Raw genomic sequence first — 15,449 nt, 5'->3', positions numbered from 1 at the left:
AAATTAGTTATCATAAAATTTAATAAATTTATTTTATATAATAATTTATTATCAAATAACACTGTCAGATTATATATATACCGTACAAAGAATTTACTCATAAAAAAATAATAAATTACATTAGATAAAATTTTCCATTTTTTTTTTTTGTAAAAACATCAAAACTTTAGTCTAGAGTCCGGACCATCCTCCTGGTCCATAGACATGTGATTTTGAAGCAGGGACCGTGTGTGTACCCTAAACAAGAAAACAAAACAAGAAAACAAAACGTAAAGGCATGCCGGGGATATCACGTCGTAGTAGTACAAGATTTGATGGTCATCATTATTAAGGGTTCTTCTCGCTACCAACTATTGAGCATATATACAGTGTTATATACCAGAAAATAGCATATGACTTTATAAAAAAAATAAAAAAAAAAGAAACTAGTATAGGAAGTTTGACCAGACAAAATTACTATAACGGTTAGTGGTGTCGACCAAGAGTCTGACGCAGTGTCACCAGTTTGAATCAGATAAAAAAGTGTTTTAACTTTTAAGGGTGTCAATAATAGAATTTGTTTGGATGAATTTTATGCAAGTTTGATTAGATTTAGATTTGAAATCTTTAGATACTTCTATTATTTAATTTTTTATGATATATAATATTATGGACTTTGATGATAATTTAGTAGCATTTAATTTTTAGTTGAATGATATGTGAATGACTCAACCAGAAAACTTTAATTCAATATTTTGATTAATCAATTAAATTCTATTTGTCCAAGATATAGTCGAATATGTTAACTTGTGATTTTGAAAAGTCAGCAAAAAAAAAAAAAAAAAACTTTGTGATTGAACAAGTATAAAAAGTTATGTACAAAACATTAATTTCAATTTAACCTTGATGTAAATCGAAATTTGAATGTCAACTTGATCGAATTTGACAATATTTTGACTAAGTATTACAGAATGTAGAGTTTTAATACTCATTAACTGAAATTGAAAATGTATCTTGAACGAAATAAAATCAAAGTTAAATCACAAGATATAATACAGTGCAATTTCATAAAATATAAATGAACTTTAAATTAAATGCAACATTAATATAAAGAAAGCATTTAATTTGAAAGCAATTTAGAGAGAAAAATATAATAGATTGCAAAGAACTAACGCTCATTCAAAAATATATTTTAACCATAAAAAAAATAAAGTACTATATAAATATCTGAAATGTAAATCGAAGCTTAAAGAAAAATGGGTTTAAGAAACAACAAATACATGTTTTGAAATCAAATAACAAAATTAGTAAAATGAGAAGTTGTTCCCAGCGGCTTTTTAAAAACAATTCATTTCTATATTGATTTTTCTAAAACAATTTGAAACCAATTCGAATAATTTGGATATAAAATTAATCTAATTAGAATAATTTAAAATCAATTTGATTTAATTTTTTTACTAAACCAACTTTTACACATTCCTATCACTAGCCACCTTAAGTTGTTCATGTCTCTCCTGTAAAAATGTGTTTTTCATCCGTAAGGTTCAAATCAAGAAAGGATTACTACACACAACAATTTTTATACTAATTTATCCTTAGACTTGGACTACACTTACCTTTTACAAGAGGGTACTCATTAAATAGTAATTATAGTAAAATTACTTAAATGCTTTTATTTAAATAATTTTGTTTGGATTTATGCTATTGAATTTTTTTTAATAATTCTTGTTTGGACTTACGAGATTGAAGCATTTTAAATTTTGTTTCTAAACTGAATAATCTTGATTAGTATAATTATATAGAGTAATTGTGTATAATATTTGAATTATTTTAATGTGGCCTTTAAACTGTTTTTTTAAGAAAATGTTAGAATAGATAAAAAAATTATAGTTAAATTGTCTTTTAAAATATTATTAAAGGATTTTAATTTTTCGGTAAATACGAGTATCCGCAAATACATGCTGATATTAAGAAAATCCACAAATATTTGTTTAATAGGTACTTGTGCATGTACCAGACAACAATGGTTTTAAAATTGATTAGGTTATGACCCGATTGAGACACCAAGTTGATGAATTATGATCAAATTAGAGGGTCACTTATTGAATCGATTAACTCAGGTAAACAATAATGTTAAATAAAAGAAAGTTGAGCCTGAAGGAGAATTGTACACATTATAATTTATATAATTATTTATTATTATAAATTATTTTGTTGAATATTATCATTAAATTATTAAAAAAAATATTATTTTTCACGACATACAAATTTTTTTGGAGGGTTATAAATAAGTCCATGAAAAATATATAAAATACATAAATATTAAATTATATTAAAATCAAGATAATAATAATGAACTATTATATATTGTTATTAAGATTAAAATAACATTATAGGGGCTTATTATTATATACTACGGTCGATCCTTTTTATAAGAAATAAATTGTGTAAAATAACTAAAACTTATTTCTTATAAAAAAATAGCAACTATTTAATTATTATATAACAATTTAACATGTTATAAAAAGATATTATTATATTATTATATATTATTCAACAGTTAGCTATTAATAATTCAGAAATATATTATTATATTATTATATTATTATATATTATTATTATATATTATTATATTATTATATATTTCAGATATTATTACATAGTTAGCTATTAATAATTCAGAAATATATTATTATTATTATATTATTAATATATTATTATATTATTATTCAACAGTTAGCTATTAATAGTTCAGAAATAATTCAGATATTATTATATTATTATATATTATTCAACAGTCACCTTTCTGTTTTATAAAAAGCTTAGCGGATAATAGTATGGATACTTAGCATTCAACATTTGAATTATCAAGCTTCTGTCATGAATTCCAATTTTCAAAGGCAACCATGAAAAAAAAATTAAATTACTATGTTGTTCCAAGAATAATATATATTAAGAAAAAATTGGTTTAGGTTGATCACTTGAGTAATCGATCTGATGAGGAGTTTCGAGTAATCTTATCACTTACTCGAGCTAATTTTAACAACACTGTGAGATATAAACACTGGACGGATATTTATCTAAGAAGATAGATATCGGTCGGTAACGACTACTCATGTTTATAAGTCTGTTTGAATACAAGCCATAAAGCTCTTTTGAGTCATATACTCTATATTTTCAGTATAGAAGCTCTCTAAAGAGCTTATGGCCTATATCCAAACAGACATTATCCCATCCCATTATCTCACCCATTCACATAACTAGTTAATTTCCTCCAGAAAATACCTATAAGTTATACATGGCCTTTTAAAAATGTCCATAAGCTCTAATGTATATTATTTGGAGATATTCTAAAGTAGATTATTACAATTTTAAATATCTAATATTGACTCCTTTTAAAGCATGATAGAATGTTAAAGTTTAATTAGTTCGATAATGCAATTTAAAATTTCTGAAGATTTGACTAATAGGTTTTTATTTAAAAACTTCCTAACTTATAACCTTTTGCCTAACCACGTCCAAATTAATTTTAAGAATCAAATAAAAAAATTGGACTTATAGATATTAATTATAAGCTTTTAAAATAAATGAATTAACTAAAAATATTCCAAGAATATAAGAATCTACTGGTTAACGTCTATTATACCATTGAGATATATTTCTTCAGAAAAAAAAAACGTTATGATATATTCTACGAAACAAGTAATCCTAATAAAACAAAATCTACGAAACAACATCAGATCTGTCCATTAACTGAAACAATTTTGTTTCATTATTGGTCAGTATTCGTTAATGAACCTACACTATACCGACCAATAAAACAAATTTGTTGATACATACCAAATTTTATGTTCAATATAAATCAAATTTTATGGTCAACATGTCTTTAAATATTTTCACTTTCATATTCCCAGCAACATCACACTTTCCCGTTCCATCCTTACTATTTATACAAAAGTTTTAGTTTAAGCCAAATGGTTTACATAAAGACAACCAAAGTGGTTAGAATATGGGTGAATGACGTCCAGTTTGTGAACAATCTGATATTGTTACTAATAATGATAATAATAATATTTTTGTTAATTGCTACTACTATCATTATTTATTTAGTATAAAATTATACTTTAAATAGTAAATATGCAATTAGATAAAAAGTTTATCATGATTTAATACTATCGATATCCTATAACTAATTAATTGTCCATTTGTCCTTCACACATCAAGTCATCGACCAGATAAGGGAGTTTGAAAAAGTCCATGTACTCATTATTGTGGGGCAGCAAGGTTTTATAAATGGGTAGGTAGATTATGAGATATAATAAGGGGATCACTGAACAAAAAAAAAGACTTTTTCTATAATGAATTTGGGCTGTATTAGCTTTCAAGTGAAAATAATCTTTTGTGAAAAATATGATATAACTACAACTAAATTAAATTCTGTGAAAAAACAACGACTAAATTAAACTGTGCGGGTCATAAACTTAAAACTATAGCTAAATCAAATAAAAATAAGGAACAACGGGGTTTTATGATTAAAAAAATATAGAAGTTTAGTGATACAAATAAAATATAATGGTAAGTGGAGAAGGTGTAAGACTGTAATGATGAGGTCAAGTATAATTAATCTAAAAAATATTTTTAAAAGAAAGTCCACAACCTTTTAGTTTTGCTGATGTATCCTCTAGTCATCAAATCAAATTTAATATATTAAATTTAAGTACTCGTGTTTAATTTTTAGAATCTCTCTCTTTTTAAATTAAGATATATGTCTTTTTTTTTTTTTTTACTTATCAAGTGTCTCGTATGTGTGTCTATATGTCCGAGCGTTGTTAACATCTTATACCCTATTCGATTTTTATGGATAAACAAATATCCTATTATACTTTTTACTTTCTTGAGATATTTGTTTTTTTTTAACAATAACAACAATAAAATCAAACTTAAAACCTCATGCATCTACTTCAACCCTCCGCCATGCGACCAACCCTTAGAATATTTGTTTAATATACAAAAAATGTGTTAATTAATACTACTTATATCAAGCCTTGCAAAACGTGGGTGCTTTAAATGGTTGGTGAAACATCTTGAACATTGATAAGGATAGGAGGTGATCGTTGATTGTTGAATGAATTGGCAAACATACAAAGTTTTCGTAATAGATAGTAGTAAGTGGGTTGTTGTATTCACAAGGATTGGTAGATATTATGATAATTTCTACTATTCTAACGAAAACTCCTAAACAAATTAATTACAAATGTACAAAAGTTTATTTTGCAAGTTTTCATAACGGAAACTATTAATAACAATATTCAAGAACAACTAAACAAAGCGAACAAGTTGCATAAGTGAGAAACTATTAATAACAATATTCAAGAACAACTAAACAAAGCGAACAAGTTGCATAAGTGAGAAATCGGTGGAAAGAAGTATTGGGATCAGATTTCATCTATTTAATAATCCTACAATCTTTAGATTACACATACATGATTTCTATATATTCAATGTTATTGGATTCATTGGTTCATTTCATGTTAATTCCTTAAGTATGAAAATTCTTAGGATTTCGAGATCAACAACCAATTCCTTGATCATCAACTCAAAACCCCTGCATTAAAATCAAGAATCTTAACAACCAATAGTTCTAATTATATTCCTAGCAATTATAATCATTGGGTGACTTGATTTAGATCTGCATTTGGATAACACTTTCCAAATAGAATCAAAACCTTGAATCATGAAATGAGTGATTAATTCATCTCAAGCATTAAATTCAAAATCAAATCACTAACATTGAATAATAGGAAATCATATACATATATATAAAAAAGATTGATTACATCCAATCCCAATAGCAAGAGGATTAACTACTCATGATGATGAGAACGATCCTATACAATGAATGAGAGAAAGTCTTGGAAAATGATCGTATATTCTTAGATTCTCGATCCTTGCACTTTCTCCTATGAAGTTCTCTATTCTTCAAGCTCTATTTTTCTTTCCTTTGCTCTTTCTTTCTCTCTTTCTCTTTCCTTTTTTCTATTTAATCAAGTAAAGGAGGTGCAAAAATGAGGCAATCTACTCAATGGATAGAAATTTCGCTCAACAAAACAACATTCTTCAACATGAAGGAAACTCATTTCACTAGACTAAATTATATTTAGCTCAACGGATTCATTATCTTCACTTCCTCCTATTCTGCCTCCAATTCACTAAGCTAAATTGCATTTCGCTTAGTGGATTCAACCTGGATGAGTTCCCTTATTTTCTTTCTTTTTCTAGCCTTATTTCACTAAGCTAAATTTGATTAGCTCAACGGATTTCATCCAGAGTTAGCACTTATATCTTTCTTGGATCCAAAAACTGAGATTTCTCATAAAAATGCTTGTTGAATCTTCCATATACAAAAATACTTACAAATGCCTATCTATGGGGATTTTTACAAGCATATTCTTTTAAAACTCAAGTAAATAAGTGTCATGAAAGAAGTATTAACACTTAAAATTGACACCTATCATCAATGCAAAAGAGAAGAGGCACAAATAAGCAATGACTCCTAGAAGGTTCTAGCAAGAGAAACACATGAATGAATCGAGTACATACAAAAATGAGAGGGATCTAAAGGCTGAGCATGTATAAGACTGTACAATTGAATATATCTTAAAGGAATTAATTAGTATTCTTATACCAACAAGATGCATATACTTTTTGATAGTTTTTACTTAAGAACTGCACAATTAAGCGGACTTCACTATGAGTAATTTTGGGGTGTGTGACCTTCTAAGAACTTTGCTTGAAAACATGTGAATGAGGAAAAAATACGTTAAAAAATCTTATGTTGATTTGTAGGGACAAATGTCGATCCTGAAAGCAACTAGGCTTTACAAACATCCTTCCTTCGTGGTATTTGTTGGCCACCTTAGTCGAGCATATTACAATTTTTCTACGCCAAGTATACAAAGTTTGGATGCTTGTCCTTCCTTCGTGGTATTTGATGGTTATTCTACCCATAGAAAACATATTCCTTCTAGCACCAAGCCTAAAAGGCACAAGGGCTTCAAATAGTTATTCTTCTTTCTTGTTATTTGTCCGACATTAGGGCATAATAGTCTATCCAACTTTATATTGTATTGTCAACAATAACATCATTGAAAAAGTTGAAAATTCTTATGGTTAAGCAAGATGAAAAATATATATTAAAAATATAGTAAAATATGGGCTTCACTATGAGTAATTTTGGGGGGTGTGACCTTATGAGAACTATTTAAATGGTATTACTTGATATTTTGTGTTATTAATTTTGATTATAACTTCACAATCTTTATAAAAATATACAAATTATATTTAAAATATTTCTTATAAGAAATAATTTACAATAAGCTGCCAATTGATATTTTTTATTTCTTAACATATTTTTTATACATTGAAATTATTTTTTCATATTTAAATAAATCTATGTAACATCGTATTCACTAGGACTAAGCATCGGTTGGTTGCGGACGATTTCAGGCTCAAAAGTTCCAAACCCATGCTAACCAATATAGAAAAAATTAGGACTGAATCAAACCGTTTAGCCTGTTGGTTAAATCGGCTGAGGGGTTTTTGGTTCTTGAATGTATCTGAGTGGATTGATTTTGATTTCTTACTATTTGCTACTAGAAGAACAATCACACCACGATGGAGTTGTGACCTTGTTTTTCCGATCTAGGGAACGATGAATTGCTTGAAAACATGCATAGGTCACGGTATAAAGTAGTTGCAAGTATGCAACATCTTCAACACAACCACAAATGAAAATAGGGAAACAAAGGAAAAGGAAAAGTGAGTGTCTTTATAGTAAGCAAATATCATAAGTATAAAAGAAAAACATGTAGAGGAAGAGATGCTTTGTGAAAGAAGTGAATGAGTTCCAAATCAAATGAGTAACACTTTGGAAAGAGAAAAGTGTGTCGCAATTTTTTTAATCATTTATTTTTTGGTTCAAATTTGTAAAAGGAAAGAGAAATGGAGTGGAGAAAAATCCCTCCTCATCTAATTTTTGCTCCCCTTCAGGTTCCAATATTGGGGGATTTGTAGGGGAAGAAAATGACATTTTAAACATTTAAATTAAAATGGTTAAGATATCTTTACTTATGTTTAGAAATTTAGAATTATAAGCATACAAAAGTAAAATTATTTTAAAACCATTCCCCTCCCCTTTTAAACCAAACAAAATAATGACTACCTACCATCCATTAAAATTGTTTCCTTATTCTATTCTCAACCAAACATAATATTCAATCAAAATTTCTCCCCTCCTTTCCTTTCCCTCCCTTAGGAATGGAAACAAGTCAGACCAAATCAACTTTGATAAGTCTGAGTCTGACTTACATTATAACTATTAAGCTTGGGTCTAACCCATTTACCTAATGTAGGTATTTTTTAAGGTTTGGCCAGACCTGAAAGGCTATTTATTTGGCTTATTTTATATGCAAAGCTTAAAAGATCTACAAATCTCACAATTATCAAATAGTTGTCCCAACTCATTTTCATTTAAAATATCTATTTTTTTATTAATAAAAGAAAAGGAAAGAGCAGAACTACAAGCGTACAAAAACTATGTCAAGTGCATCAATAGTTACACAAGGTGAAACATCATTAAGGCAAAGTTTCAATGTGACCAATGGCACACTGGTGGATGCTCCTTTCTTCGCGAGAATATCTACACAGACATTAATTTCCCACAAAGTGTGGATGATACATATCTCCCATTGAAAGGCTAATAGTGACTTAATAGATGCAACTATCGACACAAAAGGATGAAACGAAGGTGACTGCTACTCAATCAGGTGGATAGCAACTAAGGAGTCTGTCTCTATGATGATATGTCTAAACCCATTATTCCATGCATGACGCATCCCATTGAGGATGGCAAGGAGCTCCACATGTATGTTCGTAGTGTGATCAAAGTGACCATAGAACCCAGAGAACCAAAATCCCCGAGAGTCTCGCACTATACCTCCAAAACCCAATGACCCTGGGTTACCCAAAGAACTTCCATCAATATTCAACTTGACGAAAGGAGAAATAGGTGCAGACCATATTATGTTATGTGGGTCTCTTGTGGAGGAAGATCCCTTGAAGTAAGTCTGAATGAACTGACATTGACTTGTGATCTGGTTAACAATGTAAATTTGCATTCATTCCTCACCCTAGAAACAATGGTGGTTATGGGCTTTCCAAATGATCTAGCATGCAGTCCCAAAGAGTTAAGAATTATTTTCCATGGCATTATGGTGTAACCATAGAGCATCATTTCCACAAAAGTGATTAAGAAAAGAAAGAACATGGAGCTAATGCCAAATGGATTTAGCTCTGGGGAACTCTCTCAATGTGTGAGTCCACATCCCTTCCACTCCATTACACTTGCAACAAAAAGAAAAGAAAGACAAATGCCTCCTTCAACGAAAAGCAATAGTAGGAAGGCTACCTCTATAGGTAAACCATAAAAAATATTTTATATTTTTTGGTAGTCTAAAGTTTTAGACCCAGGTCAAGCTTTCTTCACATGTACTTAGAATGGTAGGTGCCCGACAAAGCCACCTAAAAGAAGATTTCGCTCTGAGTAGCAACCCAAAGGAAATGGGTCCCAAATGAATGTGTCTACAACCTCCTCATGCAAGACTATTCTTTGAACTAATTTTCGATCCTCCAAAGGAACATAGTATAGAGTGTAGATTTGTTCCAATAATCATTTACATACATATCAAAGAGTTTCAACTAGGTATCAACAATATGCATAAACAAAACCTCATCACACAATTTTTTTCCCATGAAACCACGAACAAAACCAAAAACATACATCCCCACACCTCACATAAAACTTAAAACCCTCTCAAAGACAGTCAACAACTTTCAGAATAGATCCTAAGTGTAAGAATTCTCATTTTAAGATATGACCATTATGAAGGTAGTCCAAAAATAGGATTTGCATAACTTATTAGAGTTCGTTCATGAGAGCCTACACATGCTTGCAAAGGAGGGAGATATTCTACTCCCTTGCTCTATGAATTCCCAGATCTTATTTCTTCTTAGGCTTTGAAATAGTTCAAGAATAGCCCTGCTTAGGAGCTTGAACTTGGAGCCCACCAACTTTCCTTGAATGCATCCAGAATGAAGTTGAATTCCCTCTTAGTGACACGACCAATGAAGATAGAGAACCCTAGGTACTTGCCCAGATTAGAGATGTAGGGGAAATTAATGATGCTGGCTATTTGACTCCTCTTGGTATTGACCACATTCTTGGATGCATAAAATCTTGATTTACCAATACTTACCCTTAAACCCGAGACTGTACAAAATCTCTCAAGCACCTTCTTGACCAATCTAACTTGGGATACACAGGTTTTGGTAAATAGGAGGCAATCATTCGTCTTAAAAGAACAGATGACTCACTTTAGATCCATTCCTCTTAAAATGATCTATTTTAGTTTAATATGTTGTGTATTCGGGACAAGCTGTATTATTTTTTAAATTAATATTTTTTTGTTACAATATTTTTTAATATCACTTCCTCCTGCACTTATATAAATTGCTTTGGCACTCATAAAAAAATTTATAAATGACTTTGACATTGCTATATTAAAGAACGTAATGAAAAAAATATTACAAATAAAGAATTGATTATAACTTTTTGCACATAGTCATCGACGTTTCCCGACGCTTCTCGTCACTGTAAAAAACTAAAAATCAATTCACATGTGTTATAGTCATCAACCTTCATATCATTGAAACAGCCCTTTATATCATCTGCATTCATCAAATAATGAAGACGAGACTTTGTCTACGTAAGACTAAAGATTACGTTTCAACTTTCAAAATAAAATGATTTTATTACAAAAGTATCATAGTTATATATAATAAATATAATATATATATATATATATATACTATTATATATATAAATTCACTGACCTATCAAGTCCAATAAACTTCTTACAAAACCAAAAGCACGGTCTTTCAATAATAAAAAAAACCTTTAAAAAAATTTAAGTCTAATTTTTTTAATAAACATGTCAGGTTAGATTGGACTTTATCTAATTAGACCATAAGTCTCTAACATGCGATTTGATCTATTTTTATTCCTATTCTCTCTTTTATTAAAACCCTGCATCTCTCCCATCCTTTGATCCAAATGTGAGTTCAACATAATTAATGTAGTTTTATGGAATTGATTATAAGTAAACGTGAGTTTGTAATAACATGATTTTTGTTAGACAATAAATAATAGAAAATTGATTTTGACATGCAATTTTATATGGAAACTTATAATATACCAAAATTGATTTTGAATGTCAAATTACCACAATGCCTTGAGTCTAATCAAGAATATACGTTGAATAAATAATATGTCGCAAGTCAGGATTGATGCAAAAATTATTTCTAATAATTCCAATCAGACTTGAGTCTAGAACTAAGATTTTTTTTTCAACACAGCCAAGCACATTATCAATGAAAAAAATCATGTTTAGTTCATTGTCAGTTAAACATGGATCCAATCACACCCTATTATTATTTAATTTTTTAAAAGAGGTTTCTTATTTTATTGAAGTAAAAAAAACTGTGAAAGAATAAAGAAAATTAATTATTTTTTTTATTTAATTAACAAGGTGTATCTGAAATTTCTTATCTAATAATCAACTAATCATCTTTCACCAGAGTGACCCATTTTCAGAATCTAGTACCTTCAATTACGACTTCATATTCATATTCATATTCAAATTAAAAATTAAAATCAAAACTTTAATTAAAGGACTCAAGACTCAAATATTAAATCATTGTGTCAACAAATTTCAATAAAGAAAACCAAATCGGACTCTACTCTCGCCTGCTACACTTATTTAACACACCAACACACAGTTTACATTAAGAATAATAAAACACCTTAAAAAAAAAAAAAAGGCAAGCAAAAGGAAATGAATGTTCTATAGCAGGGACATAGTGGAACAATATGAAATTTAATGATGTCATTTGCAGTCACTATTGACACAGAGCCACCCCCTTCACCCATTGTATTCAAATTGACTATAACAGTCACAGGTGGATTGTGAAAAATGAATACCGGTTTGGACAGGGAAAGGGAATAGATGAGTAGATGACATCTAGATCATATAATAATTCCTTTTTTATTCATATGAAAAGGGTTTCCCTGTATAAAGGGTGTATAAGATTAAGGATATGATTTTGCAATAAACAATTTTACATGGGTCCACCAACTTCGGTACGTACCAAAAATACCCTCACCTGTGACTAAAAAACAAATAGGTGAAATTGAATATCTCATGACCATTGCGGTCCATTTTTTTATTATCTTTTCTCCACTTTTGATTTGTGATTAAGGATAACTACATAGATGCGGACAGAGTGACACCTAATCTCTCACGTAATGATCAATTATGTTATGATGATGATGATACACAAGAGATGCCACTTATGATCCAAGAGCCCACCAGCGAGGGATTAAAATTAGCCCCTAATTAATCAGGCCGTTCAATGAGTATGAAATGACATACCGCCAAGAATTGAATTAAAAATAAATCAGTCCATAAAAGTAGCTTTAATAATTAGCATAAAATTAAAAAAGGTTAAAAACAAAACCAAAAAAAAAAATAGTAGTATGATACTTACAGTTACCATTGTCGTGCAAATGACTTGATTGGACGTAACTATATATACAATTAAATTTAACACCTGTCTTATCGCGATTTTAATAAACTAATTCATTCAGAAGAAACATTAACACATTTCCTTGGGTAGTTTAAGAATACGGCCATTAATCATTAAGGCAAAGCTGTAAGGATTTATACCTTTGAATCAAAATGCCAAAAAGAAAGAAAAGAGAAAGGGAAAGGAGTGAGAGATTATAGAAGAATATAGTGCTAAGTGCAAACAATGCAACTGTTTTTCTCTTTTTCCCTTGGACCCATTTCTTTAATATGCGCAAGAATTATAAGTACTAAGTAGTTCACAGCTCAACCCACCCTTATTTCAAAAGCTCTATTCACCACATTTTTCCTTCACTCACTCCCATCACAATAATTTCTTCCCTCCTTCCTTCCCACAATGGTCATGGAAGAATCTAACCCTTTAGACAATGAAGTTCAACCAACCACTTCATCATCCTCTTTCACCATTACTACTCCCTCTACCTCCTCTTCCTCCTCCATAGAAGAAGCCACTAACACTACTACTAAGGAGAAAAAGAAGAAGAGAGCCATTAGTAATATTGAAGGGAAGCACCCTACGTATAGAGGAGTACGTATGCGTCAATGGGGCAAATGGGTATCCGAAATTAGAGAGCCAAGGAAGAAATCAAGAATTTGGCTTGGAACTTTTCCCACTCCCGATATGGCGGCTCGAGCCCATGATGTGGCGGCTCTCACGATCAAAGGCAGCTCGGCTTACCTCAATTTCCCCGAATTAGCCGCCAAGCTGCCCCGCCCCGCCAGCACCTCCCCCAAGGACATCCAAGCTGCGGCGGCTAAAGCCTCCGCCTTGGATTTCGGTCACCAAAGCCATGAAGCCGAATCCGAGCTGAGCCAAGCCGTTTCCTCCTCAATCCAAACACAATCATCATCATCATCATCCAATTCATCGTTGAAGGGTGTGGATGACACATTCTTGGACCTTCCTGATCTCTCTCTTGACTTGAGCCATGGAGCCGATGAGTTTCATTATTCATCGGCTTGGCTTGTAGCCGGAGCCGAACATATAGAGCTGGGTTTCCGGCTTGAGGAACCTTTTCTTTGGGAATCATATTAAGTTACCTTCCTCAAGTAGGCCAATTTCCCTTTTTTTGATGTTTGTGCTGCCTCTCTTTTTTCTTTGTTCCTTTCACTTTTGAGCTACTTGCAAGAACCTTGAAGAATCCAATATGCTCTATGGCAGCATGACGTGGGGGTGTCAAACTTCAGTGTCCATGACAAATAAAGAAGTTTTACTAAACCCACTCCATAGCTTTTTTTATTCAAGAATTTATGTAAATATTAAAATATCATCTGTCATTTTCAGATAAGGTAATTAATTAAGTTGCCTTGCATCATATTCCTCAATTTGTTGTAAATTTCCTCGCTTGTCATCTGTATATCCTCCCCTTTGTCAAAATTCAGTTTAATTTGTGTATGGGTGAATGTGGAATAAAGTTCAGCTGGGTAAATTTGATTATTTTTTTTATTGTTTTGATTACTACCTTTTGTCTTTATGTCCTAATTTTGTTGGCAGCCTTTCTAGATTTAATATTTATTAATTTTTAATTAAGTTCACCTGCTTTATAAAATTGGCAGTGGCAGAGGCACATCATGAGGTGATGATATAAAATCATGCCAACTTGCCTCTCTTAAATTTAACCTTTTTCTTTTTCCTTCATATGCTTATTGACCAAAGCTGATGTTGCACATGAAGGAGCATGGTTTGGCCGGCAGAATAACCGTTTCTTTGAATCAGAATAAAGATACCAATGACACAAATTAGGGTTTTAACACTGTAATAACGTACACAAAAAGCATATGTACGTTTTCTTGCAAAATGGGTAACATTAGACGCATATTTTCTTTCGAGTATTAATTGCTGAAATAAGTTGGTTTAACAAAAAAGTTTTCTTAGCAAAAAAAAAAAAAAACAGCGAAACTTGAATATATTACTTATTTATGGATAGAAAAAAATGACTATGAATAAACATATCGACCTTTATTAATAAATTCAAAAGTTGAGAAAAACATTAAATATCTATATAGGACCGTGAAGTTCAATTAAAAACTTAGACAAACAAAGTGACCTAAGGTGTTCATGGTTTCATTTTGGGGAAAATGTTATATTTTCTTTGAATCTTGATGCAAAGTAAATTCACACTCGTAATATCAAAATTGACATTATATATGTACTTATAAATATATTTTAAAGCATGAACATACATTTTGTTCCACTTGTAGTCAATTGTAAAAACTCTTCATTTTTCTAATTTTTATACTAATATATACATAAAGGAATTGGGTTATATAACAAGCGCACACACATACAAAGTACATTGCTACAAAATGAAATAAAATAAGCTAAAATAATATATTTTTAGTTCTTTATATTTTAAAGTGAGTGAAAATGATCATTTTAAAATGATGGTTGCTTAAATTTTGGGATTCAATTTTAAATCATTTTTTTGATAAATCTGAGATGTAAACTTTGTCCTATTATATTTATTATATTTACTTACATGAAAACTATTAAACTCAAGTGATGTTCCAATCAAAATGGACCATAAATATGATAAAAAATGCATAAAAAAATGTGTCTCACAAACAATAAAAAGAATATGTCATTATTTTTTTAAAATTTTTGGTTGCTCTAAGATTCACTTTTCACGTGAATTTTATTGTGTTTGTGACCTTTTTTGTTCAAATATTAGGTTCTATAATTTTTATGCATGTAAATTTAATGAGACA

General features: G+C 30.1%; 1 protein-coding gene across 1 annotated transcript; it reads left to right on the top strand.

Moving 5' to 3' along the window:
• Positions 1 to 12,776: 12,776 nt before the first annotated feature.
• Positions 12,777 to 14,178, top strand: LOC100812293 (ethylene-responsive transcription factor ERF039). The gene has a single exon (XM_003549877.5). It carries the CDS (start codon positions 13,078 to 13,080, stop codon positions 13,774 to 13,776), a length of 699 nt encoding a protein of 232 aa, XP_003549925.1. The 5' UTR covers positions 12,777 to 13,077; the 3' UTR covers positions 13,777 to 14,178.
• Positions 14,179 to 15,449: the final 1,271 nt, after the last annotated feature.

The sequence above is a fragment of the Glycine max genome, chromosome 17 (genome assembly GCF_000004515.6).
Source record: "Glycine max cultivar Williams 82 chromosome 17, Glycine_max_v4.0, whole genome shotgun sequence".
Classification (NCBI taxonomy): domain Eukaryota; kingdom Viridiplantae; phylum Streptophyta; class Magnoliopsida; order Fabales; family Fabaceae; genus Glycine; species Glycine max.
Note: the sequence above shows the minus strand (reverse complement) of the source record. Positions and strands in the feature narration are given on the sequence as shown.

Excerpts from the sequence above, each read along its gene's own strand:
- LOC100812293 (XM_003549877.5), top strand. The coding sequence starts at position 13,078 with ATGGTCATGGAAGAATCTAACCCTTTAGACAATGAAGTTCAACCAACC.